General features: G+C 37.4%; 1 protein-coding gene across 4 annotated transcripts in view; it reads right to left on the minus strand.

The window, feature by feature from the left end:
- Window positions 1–11,861, minus strand: part of DIS3L2 (DIS3 like 3'-5' exoribonuclease 2) — a 375,371-nt gene that overhangs the window by 237,348 nt on the left and 126,162 nt on the right. For all 4 annotated transcript variants that reach the window (XM_082631000.1, XM_082631001.1, XM_082631002.1 and 1 more), the window contains one exon: window positions 11,751–11,861. This exon is cut by the window's right edge and continues 124 nt beyond it. In XM_082631000.1, the coding sequence (XP_082487126.1) occupies window positions 11,751–11,861 (111 nt within the window). The remainder of the gene's footprint in view (window positions 1–11,750) is intronic.

Below are 11,861 nucleotides of genomic sequence, written 5' to 3' on the forward strand. Positions count from 1 at the left end.
AGATTTTTAAAACCACAAGAGTTTCTGTTTCTTATAAAGAGTGTAGGGCAGGGAATAGTGTGATAATATTTATTGCTTTCAAGGAGAGAAACTCAGGTGGCAGAAGAGAACAGGTAGGCCCCCGGCCTCTGACAGTCCCTTAAAGAAACTCTTAGAATAGAGGGGTTCTTCAAGGACCTAAATAGATGCCGATGACGCTTTAAACTACATTTCCAATCCAACCTCTGACATCAACTTCAACCTACATTTCCAACTATACATGACCACCTCAGACTTAACATGTTTAAAAGAAAGTCCATAGGAATACAAGACAAAGGTAGAGATTACTTACAATAAATAAAAACAGTAGAAATAAGTTTCTACTAAAAATTAAACAGACAAGTCACTTCCTAGTGTAATAAGAAATGAGGGGAAAACTGAAAGGTTTGATTATAGATGCAGAGGAAATTAATTGAAAAAACTTCAGGGGCTTCCCTGGTGGCGCAGTGGTTAGGAGTCCGCCTGCCGATGCAGGGGACCCGGGTTCGTGCCCCGGTCCGGGAAGATCCCGCGTGCCGGGAGTGGCTGGGCCCGTGAGCCGTGGCCGCTGTGCCTGTGCGTCCGGGGCCTATGCTCCGCAACGGGAGAGGCCACAGCAGTGAGAGCCCCGCGTACCGCAAAAAAAAAAAAAAAAAAAAACTTCATACAACTCTATTCTAAAATATTAGAATAGGTGGCTAAAATGTATGATTTTCCTGGAAAATATAATTTTAATTTTGCATTATCAAAATTAATGCAAGAAGAGGGGAAAAAAGCCCTACAGAAACAAATAATCATTACACATGGAGAAAGCTGCCAGCTAAAGAAAGCCCTAACCCATGTTCCAACCATGAGTTCTTTAAATGCTTCAAGTATTGAGAACACTTGATCATTCTCAATGCTATTCTGACTGCTCCAAAGCAGTGAGAAAAAGAAAGGCTCCCCAGTTCTTCCCCATAAAGTTAATAGAGCCTGATACCAAAACACAAAAAAGACAGCACAATAAGAAGAAACTGCAGACAAATCTCACATTTTGTATTTTAAATCCAAAAATCATAAATAAATATTAGCAAACACAACTGAGTTACATGTTAAAACATGCTATACACCATGACCAAATGAGAGTCATGGCTGTATGAGGGATGCAAGAATTATTCAATGTTATGTGTCATCAAGTAAACAAGCCAAAGGGGAAAAAAACTGAAATCTTGAAAGAAGCTCAGAAGGCACTTGAAAGAAAAATTCAATATCCATTCCCAATAGAAACTCTTAGTTAAAAAAGAAAACGGAGGGCTTCCCTGGTGGCGCAGTGGTTGAGAGTCCGCCTGCCGATGCAGGGGACACGGGTTCATGCCCCGTACCGGGAAGATCCCACATGCCGTGGAGCGGCTGGGCCCGTGAGCCATGGCCGCTGAGCCTGCGCGTCCAGAGCCTGTGCTCTGCAACGGGAGAGACCACGGCAGTGAGAGGCCCGCGTATCACAAAAAAAAAAAAAAAAAAAGAAAGAAAGAAAAAGGACACTTGGTTAACTAGGTCTGAAGCCAACAACCAGCACTGTGCTTGAGGGTTTAATACTGGAAGTATTCCTATTAAAGTCCACAGGAAGGCAATCACCACTATTATGTAATACAGTTCTTAAAGCAATGGCCAATGAAATGAGGTAATAAATGAGAAGCACAAATTAGAAAGTTAGGGGCAAAATTATTATTTGCAGATAAAATTGTTTTATACCTAGAAAACCAAAGCCACCAACTAGAAAATTATTGGAAATAATAAGAGCATTCATTAAAGTATCCAGTTTAAAGATACACAAAACAACCCCCCAATAGCTTTCTTATATATCAACAATTACATGTAGGAAATTGCTGGAAAAAATTTCCTTTCAAATTAATACTAAAGAACACAAAATACTCAATGGTTTTTTTCTAGTACTCAAGTTTTTTCTAATGTGCAATAATGCTATATATAAACTATTAAATATATTAAGAAGATGTAAGATTCAAAATTCACATTGTGAATAGGTTTGATAAACTAAGACATACATACACCATACTATAGTCAAAACAGCAAAACGGGGCACAAACAGTCCCCAAAAAAGACCCCACAATTGGGCAAAAATTGAGGCAACAGATTTTTACCCAAATTATTTTAATTAGCGTGTTGCATTTCCTAACAGTAAATAATTAAAACATTCATTAAAGTCTTGTTCAGCATCAACTATCAATTTCAGTAGCTTAAACCAGTGGTTCTCCAAGTGTGGTTTGAGATCCTGCCAAAGGCCCACAAGGTCAAGACTCTTTTCATAATAACACTAAGACATTATTTGTCCCTTTCACTCTCATTTTCTCATGTCTGTAAAGTCGAGGTCAGCAAACTAAACTGGCCCACAGGCCAAATCCAGCCATGTCCACTCATTTACATATTCTCCACAGCCACTTTCAGGCTACAAATCAGAGTTGAGTAGTTGTGACACAGAAGTCTCTGTCTCTGGTGTATCCCACAAAGCTGGAAATATTAACTATGTGGTCCTTTACAGAATACCTTTGCTAACCCCTGCTCTAATGACCAATAGAATGTGTGCTTATGTATTCTTGTGTTTTCTAGAATTTTCTAAGATTATCAATTTAAAGTACAAACAAGTATATTTTAGAAGTTAATTCCATTTTTCTCCTCAGTATTTTGACTATGGTTTTATCTACTATAAATCATTAACCTCACTAATGCCCAATAAATCATTTTAAAATCTGAAGTTTTCCTTAAATGTACACAGAAACACAACTAGAAGTAAGTACACTTATTTTGCAATATTTTAAAGCTTTCTTTGTTTTAATTTTAAATACAGAAATATTGATGGATATAACCTACATACACAAAAGCATTTTGGAGTCTTCAATAATTCTTAAGAACACAGAAGTGTCCTGAGACCAAATAACTTGAGAATCACAGGTTTAAATAAAGTTGTTTGCAGCAGAATACACATTCTTTTCAAGAACACAAGGAATACTCTCCAGGATAAATCACATGCTATGCCACAAAACAAGTCTCAACAAATTTAAGAGCACAGAAATTGTATCAAGCATTTTTCCCAACCACAACAGTATGAAACTAGAAGTCAATTACAGAAAGAAAAATGGGAAAAGCACAAACATGTAAAGACTAAACAACATGGGTCAATGGGGAAATCAGAAAATACCTCGAGACAAATGAAAATGGAAACACAAACTCCATGGGATGCAGCAAAAGCAGTTCTAAGAGGGAAGTTTAGAGTGATAAAGGCCTTCCTCAAGAAACAAGAATAATCTGAAATAAACAACCTAACCTACCATCTAAAAAGAAGAACAAACAAAACCCAAAGTCAGCAGTAGGAAAGAAATAATAAAGATCAGAGAGGAAATAAAATAGAGACCAAAAAAACAACAGAAAAGATCAATGAAACCAAGAGCTAGTTTTCTGAAAACACAAACAAAATTGATAACCCTCTAGCCAGACCCATCAAGAAGAAATGAGAGAGAACCCAAATAAACAAAATTAGAAATGAAAGAGGAGCAATAACAACCAATACCACAGAGATACAAAAAATCATAAGGAAATACTACAAACAGTATACATCAACAAACTGGATAACCTAGAAGAAACAGACAAATTTCTAGAAACATACAACCTGCCAAGACTAAATCAAGAACAAACAGACAATATGAATAGACTGATCACTAGTAGTGAAATTGAATTTGTAATTTTAAAAATTCACAGCCAACAAAAGCCCAGGACTGGATGGCTTCATAGGGGAATTCTACCAAACATATGAAGAAGTGCTAATACCCATCCTCCTCAAACTATTCCAAAAATTGAAGAGGAGAGACCACTCCCAAATTCACTCAGTGAGGCCACCATTGCCCTGATACCAAAACCAAAGACATTACAAAAAAAAAAAATTACAAGCCAATATCTTTGACGAATATAGATGCAAAAATTCTCAACAAAATATTAGCAAACCAAATCCAACAATATATACAAAGGATCATACAGCATAATCAAGTGGGATGTATTTCGAGGACACAAGGATGGTTCAATACTTGCAAATCAATCAATGTGGTACAGCACATTAACAAAAACAATAAAATCACATGATCATCTTAACAGACACAGAAAAAGTAGTTGATGAAATTCCATATCCATTCATGATAAAAACTCTCATCAAAGGTGGTAGAGAGGGAACATATATCTACATAATAAAGGCCATTTATGACAAATTCACAGCTAACATCATACCCAATGGTGAAAAGCTGACAGCCTTTCCTCTAAACTCAGGAACAAGACAAGTATGCCCACTCTCGCCACTTCTATTTAACACAGTATTGGAAGTCCTGGCCACAGCAATCAGACAAGAAAGAGAAACAAAAGGCATCCAAATTGGAAGGGAAGAAGTAAAATTGTCACTATTTGCAGATGATACTGATACTATATATAGAAAACTCTAATGTCTCAAAAAAAAACTATTACAACTAATAAACAAATTCAGTAATGTTACAGGATACAAGATTAATATACAGAAATCTGTTGCTTTTCTATATTCGAATAATGAACTATCAGACAGAGAAAGAAAAAAAATGCCAATCCCATTCAAAATCTCATCAAAAAGAATAAAATATCTAGGAATAAACTTAAACAAAGAGATTAAAGACCTATACTGTGAAAACTATAAAACACTGATGAAGGAAAGTAGAAGATGATACAAAGAAACGAAAAGATATTCCATGCTCTTGGATTGGAAGAATTAGTATTGTTAAAATGGCCATACTACCCAAAGCAATCTACAGATTTAATGCAATTCCTATTAAAATACCCATGACATTTTTCACAGAACTAAAACAAATAATCCTGAACTGTATACGGAACCACAGACTTTAAGACCCTGAATTGCCAAAGCAATCTTGAGAAAAAAGAATAAAGCTGAAGGTACCACCCTCACTGACTTCAGACTATACTACAAATCTACAGTAATCAAAACAGCACGGTACTGGCACAAAAACAGACATATAGATCAATGGAACAGAACAGGGAGCTCAGAAGTAAACCCATGCACCTATGATCAATTAATCTATGATAAAGGAGGCAAGAATATACAATGGATAAAAGACAGTCTCTTTAGTAAGTAGTGCTGGGAACACTGGACAGCCACATGTAAAAGAATAAGATGACAACATTTCCTCAAATCATATACAAAAATAAACTCAAGATAGATTAAAGACCTAAAGGTAAGATCCAAAACCATAAAACTCCTAGAAGAGAACATAGGCAGAACACATACTGGATATGCTATAAGAATTAAATAATTAAATATCATGAGGAATAATTATAAAGTACTTAGGGCCTAGCACGCAGTAAATGTTCAATAAGTATCAGTGATTATTATGTGTAAATACATATATGGGTATGCATGTATACAAAAATATACCTAGGTATATCCTAGGTATGGCAAAAGAAGTATTTAGAGGGAATTTTATAGCTTTAAAAATATTTCAAAGGAAACAAGAGAAGTTGAAAAGACATATTCAACTCAAGAAGTTGGGAAAAGGGCAAAAAAGCAAGCCCCGCAAGTAAGGAATAAATAACTAAGATAAGGGCAAATATCAATGATATACAGAACAACATAATCAACAATAAACAGAAAAACAACACAACTAAAAATCACGTTCCTTGAAAAGATTAATAAGATAGATCTTTGCAAGCAAGAGTTAAGAAAAAAGAGAAGAGTCAAACAATTAAAATACAGAACGAAAAGGGAGGCGAAAGTACCAACACAAGGAGTTATTTTAATAATTAAAGAATATTAATGAGTACTAGGAATATCTATGTGACTGTAAATTCAAAGGGATAAATTCCCCTTCAGTTATGCCAAAATTGGCATCAAAAAGAGAGACTGAACAGACCAATCAGTATAAAAGAGACTGAAAGAGCAAAGATCTCGCCTTCTGAAAAACAGCAGGTGCACAAAATTTTACAATGAGGTCTACCAAATTTTAAGGAAGACTTAATTCCTGGTTTTTTAAATTAATTTTTATTGGAGTATGCTTTACAATGTAACTCCTGTCTTATACAAGCTATTCTGGGAAAATAGTAAATCGTCAGTACAGACGAATTTATTTGCAAAGCAGAAATAGAGACACAGATGTAGAGAACAAACTTATGGATATCAAGGGGAAAGGGGGGGTGGTGGGATGAATTGGGAAATTGGGATTGACATATATACACTACTATGTATAAAATAGATAACTAATGAGAACCTACTGTATAGCACAGGGAACTCTACTCAATGTTCTGTGGTGACCTAAATGGGAAGCAAATCTAAAAAAGAGGGGATAAACATATACATATAACTGATTCACTTTGCTGTACAGCAGAAACTAATACAACATTGTAAAGCAACTATACTCCAATTAAAAAAAAAAACTGACCAGGACATTTTATGAAGCTAATATAATCTTGACTGTAAAAACCAGATAATGATAAGAAAATGATAGGTCCATTTAACATGATACAAAAAAATCCTACACTATATATTACCTAAGTAAATCCAATACTGTACTTAAAAAATACTAATATATGGGGATTAAGTAGGAGTTATCCTAGGAATTCGAGGATGGTTCAATAACAAAAATAGATTTAAAGGAGAAAAACCAAGTGATACTCTCAATCAATAAAGAATCAGCTTCATGAAGTTCAGCAAAAGGCAAAACTGTGGGGTTAATAAAAGACTGTATGAGAAAACATCTATGTGACCTAGGAATATGCAAAAAACTAAAAAAAAAAAACCCATAAAGTATATGATTAATTTTATCACAGAAAAATTAAGAATTTTTGTTCAATGAAAAACACCATAAAGTTAATAGACAAATGACTAAAGGACAGAATGGTAGAAGATATCTGTGATGCCTAAAATGGAAAAGGGATTATTATAGAGAATAGATAAGAATTGCCTGCAAATCAACAACAGAACAGTAACTATGATGGAACAATGGGCAAACAATATGAAAAGGCAATTTACAGAACTTAATCTCTAGAGTATAAAAAACTAGAAAGCTGAATAATTCTAACTATTGGCAGGAATGAGAAGGTAAAAGAAGCTTCATGGGTGTGGAGAAAAGGGAACCCTCCTACACTGTTGGTGGGAATGTAAATTGGTGCAGCTGCTATGGAAAACAGTATGGAGGTTCCTTAAAAAACTAAGAGTTGCCATATGATCCAGCAATCCCATTGCTGAGCATATATCCAGACAAAACTATAATTCAAAAAGATACATGCACCTCTATTTTCATAGCAGCACTATTTACAATAGCCAAGACATGGAAGCAACCTGAATGTCCATCGACAGATGAATGGATAAAAAAGATGTGGTATACACACACACATACACACAATGGAATACTACTCAGACATAAAAAAGAGTGAAATAATGCCATTTGCAGCAACATAATGGACCTAGAGATTATCATACTAAGTGAAGTAAATCAGAAAGAGAAAGACAAATACCATATGATATCATTTATATGTGGAATCTAAAATATGACATAAATGAACTTCCATGAAACAGAAACAGACTCACAGACATAAAGAACAGATTTGTGGTTGCCAAGGGGGAGGTAGGGTAGGGGAGGGAAGGATTGGGAGTTTGGGATTAGCAGATGCAAACTATTTTATACAGAATGGATAAACAACAAGGTCCTGTTGTATTAGCCCAGGGAACTATATTCAACATCCTGTAATAAACCATAATGGGCTTCACAGGGAGGAATGGCTGGTCTAGCACAGGATTTGCATCTTAGACATTGGAGGTCCTGACCATCTGTCTCTACCTGAATCACACATGATATGAATGCATTACCCACTCAGTCTAAAAGACAGGGAAGGGCTTCCCTGGTGGTGCAGTGGTTAAGAATCCGCCTGCCAATGCAGGGGACATGGGTTCGAACCCTGGTCCGGGAAGATCCCACATGCCGCGGAGCAACTAAGCCCGCGAGCCATGACTACTGAGCCCACGTGCCACAACTACTGAAGCCTGCGCACCTAGAGCCTGTGCTCGGCAACGAGAGAAGCCACCGCAACAGGAAGCCCGCGCACTGCAACAAAGAGCAGCCCCCGCTCGCCACAACTAGAGAAAGCCCGTGTACAGCAACGAGGACCCAACGCAGCTAAAAATAAATAAATAAAAGACAGGGAAGCAAAAATTCCCACTGTATCCTTCTAACATAGGACTGGACAAGGCTTTACTCTTTTTTTAAACAAAAAAATACTTTAAAACACTGGCACAAAACATTGTCCAAAAATTGTGGTGGAAACTGCCTTATATTTAATTTTTAATATAATTTCTGAAGCAAACATAACTGTCTTCTAATTATATTAATCATCATTATACACAGTGGAGAGCTAGGAAACAAAAATATAAGAAAGATTTGATCTCAGAATCTGGAAACACTGGCAGAAAGGAAATGAAAAAAATTAGCTCTGAGAAAGAAGGGTTTCTAGACAGTCAGGAGTAAGGGTTCTTGGCATTTCAGTAACCCCAAAGTATCACAGGAGAATAATCATATGGATCTGCTTTTCTCAGCCAAAGGGAAATACGGTTACTTTTTATCCAAGGAAAGAGAGCTTAAACTTAGGCAATGAATAGGCCTGTCGCTGGAAGGAGACGAATTTTAAGTGTGAAAAAAAGGGCTCTTCCTGACTCCTAAGGTTGACTTGGGCAGGCCCCAGGAGGTGCAGTAATAGATCGATTCAAACCTCGGAAGGGAACAAGGATTCCCTCGGAAGGGAATGTGGATTCTCCCTTCAAAAAAGAGTTGAAGGTGGCCAGAGACAAAAGCGAGAACTTAGAGGGTCACCGACACTACATTCAAACCCATGTTCAGTCATCAGGGTACTGGCAGAAGCTTGTCTCCAGACCAGAAAGCTGAACAAGATCTCTGACAGACCCTACTAAGGTAGAGAACAGGAAAAGTACATCACAACCTGATTAGGTCACCATCGCCAAGACTCAGAGGCCAAAACTGTTCTTAAAGTTCCCAAAGATGTATGATAAAGAGCTACTGTATCAATTAGTCATGATGTTTTTCATCCTTTGGCGTTTGCTAATCAGGCAATCGTTACTCAAATACTTGATACCAAAGAATACTTATTTGGGTTGTCCCCAGTCTTGACACAGATGGCAGTTTTCTATGCTGACAATAATGCCATTGCCTGGGAAGTGGTAAAAGATCAGCCTCGGGAGGCTGTGGGACTGGACCTACAAAAGGGGCCCAGGTCTTTGGCCTATTCTCTCAAGGGCTGAGGATGATCCAGATCCATGTTGTCTTCCTAGAAGAAACTGTTGTGTAGGTCTGAGATGCCCAGAGAAACTTTTCTCTGAATGCAATGATAGGCACTTGCTGCATACAGCTGGGGTTACCTGCTCAATTACCAGAGAAATTGGTAGTTATGGTAAAGATACGAATGCTTCCTGGTCAAAAAGGGATATACTAAGTATACACATGTAATATGTCATGTTTGCTTTGGGTAAAAAAAACATGATATTCAAACAAAAACCACTCTTTTGCACACAGGTGTGAACTAGGATTAATAATCCATTTGCAATTACAACACAAAGCAATGAACCTTTCTAGAAGTCTTAGGAAAAGTTTATGATGGTCTTAAGGTTATGGTTTGTTTCAATAACAAATTTCAAACCCTTAAATGGTGCAAAAAGAACTAACATCCTAACTGTAACCAGATTTTATATTATCCAGAGAAGAGAAGCTGGTTGAAATATCCTTAAAAACACCATGATTTTTAAAAGAGCAAATTGTAATTTTCCTAAATATCAAGAGGGCAAGAAATGAGAAACAGCCATGTGGTTTGAAAACTCTCTATTTAGAGGCTAGCAGGAAAGAGAAATTGGTACCAGATTCTGAGGGAAGGATTAAGGCTGTTTCCTCTGTCAGGGCCAGTAAGGAAGCAATATAAATAACAGTAGGATATGAAGACCGTAAAAACAGTAAGGAAAAAAACTGCATACGGTGGACTTGTAAAGCACTCAATGACACTTACTTGCAACAGAGATGCAGGAAAATTACAATAGAGGACAAATCAAGAGTACGTCTGGCATCAGAATTTCCCAAACGAAGGATAAAGTGAATTATTAATATCCACCCTGGGCATCAATTCTGCCATCACTTCCATCCATCAATATTTCCTTGCCCTTGTATTGGTACCAATCACTAATGAGACACTGAAGCATCTCATCCCTTCAACTTGGAACCTAGAGGAAAAGAGGCTGCTGAGGTCTTCCAAGTTCAATCACCTGAGCTAGGTTTCCACAAAGTGGTTTTGGGCCAAATACCCAGTAAATTTTAAAGTACTCCTTCCCCTGGCTTTGTCCTTCAAGTACCTCTCTCCCTTGGTGACCTTGCAGATGAGGATTTGGCTATTTAGGGTCCTGGTTATTCAACTGTTTTTAAAGGAAGAAAGAAGAAACATCAGAAGAAGGAATTTTCAAGGAATAACATCCAAATGAAATTGGCTGGGCCCTGAACAGTGGAACCACTAGTTATCTAAGCAGGCCACAAAAACAAAAGGAACCTGGGTGCCCTCAGGTCAGCAGTGAGGTGGGGCAGTGAGGAAGCAGTAACCTCTTCATTCAGATAGAATTTCAAAGTCGGGAAGTCCTTCTGAATGAGTAGTACTTGGCACCAGAAAGCGACACAGGCTTTTAGAAAGTGCTCGCTGCCTGAGATCACTACCTCATCAGCAGTGAAGACACAGGGTGATCCTTATGCAGTCACTTCCTGAAATCACCTCCAGCTTTCTTCAGGATGTCAGAGAACTGTGCTCACCAGTCCCTATCACAGGGTGTCTGCTGAACATCCTCCTTTAGTAATCTTCTGGCATTTCTTCTAGCCTTTCGTGGGGACTGTGCCAGAAACTTCTTCCTGATTAAAAAACCCTCATAATCTAGCTGGCCTAACCAGGTCAATGTTTTCCATTTCATAACATACATAAAAATCAATCTGGCTAGAAAACATATTCCCTGCACTTAAAACCTCCTAGAAATCTATACATTGAAATATCCCAATTTTCATTGCTACTTTCCCTTCAGTTTTCCAGACTGCAGTCAGGTAGGGCCCTTGGTCACAGCTCTTCACCTATGTGTTTGCAATTGCTTTTTTCAGTATCCAGGGGACCCATGGCTTAAATTTTGATCAGAGAAAATAAGACTGGCTTTTTAAAAAGTTTACAATCAAAACACTTTGTAAAGATAATCTACTTATTAAATTTAAGGTGATCTATTCACCACTAAGGATGAAATGTACCGAGTCAAAATTAAAGCAAAATCCAGGGTAAAACAAAGTGCTTTTTTTTGTAAGGACTTTAGTTTGGTTTAATTATGTTCGTATCAACCACAGGGTGGGATTGGGCTCATCACAGGAAATTTCAAGGTTAGCTATCAACACAATGCAAAACCCATTAGGAAATGACAACAGCAACCAATGACCACACAAATCACCAGCAGCATTTCTGTCCCCTCCTCACAAACAGCAGCTGGAAGCCTGTCAAAGATCCCCCTTTCCTAAAAGCTGCCACAGGTTAGAAATTGGAAAGATACCAACTGTATTGTGTGATTAATTCTGTAGCACAGAGAGAATTCCAATATTTAAAACAATCTACTAAAATAAAACGTCGGAGAGCAGTCCGGTACTCACCTTTTTCATGAACACAAACTGAGAGTTTCTTAACACCATCAACCAGAGCATTCTGCGTGTTGCCATGTCCATCTTCTGAGTCGCTGTCATCAAACTGAGCCTCTATAATGA

The sequence above is a fragment of the Mesoplodon mirus genome (genome assembly GCF_964341445.2).
Source record: "Mesoplodon mirus genome assembly, chromosome: 8".
Classification (NCBI taxonomy): Eukaryota; Metazoa; Chordata; class Mammalia; order Artiodactyla; family Ziphiidae; genus Mesoplodon; species Mesoplodon mirus.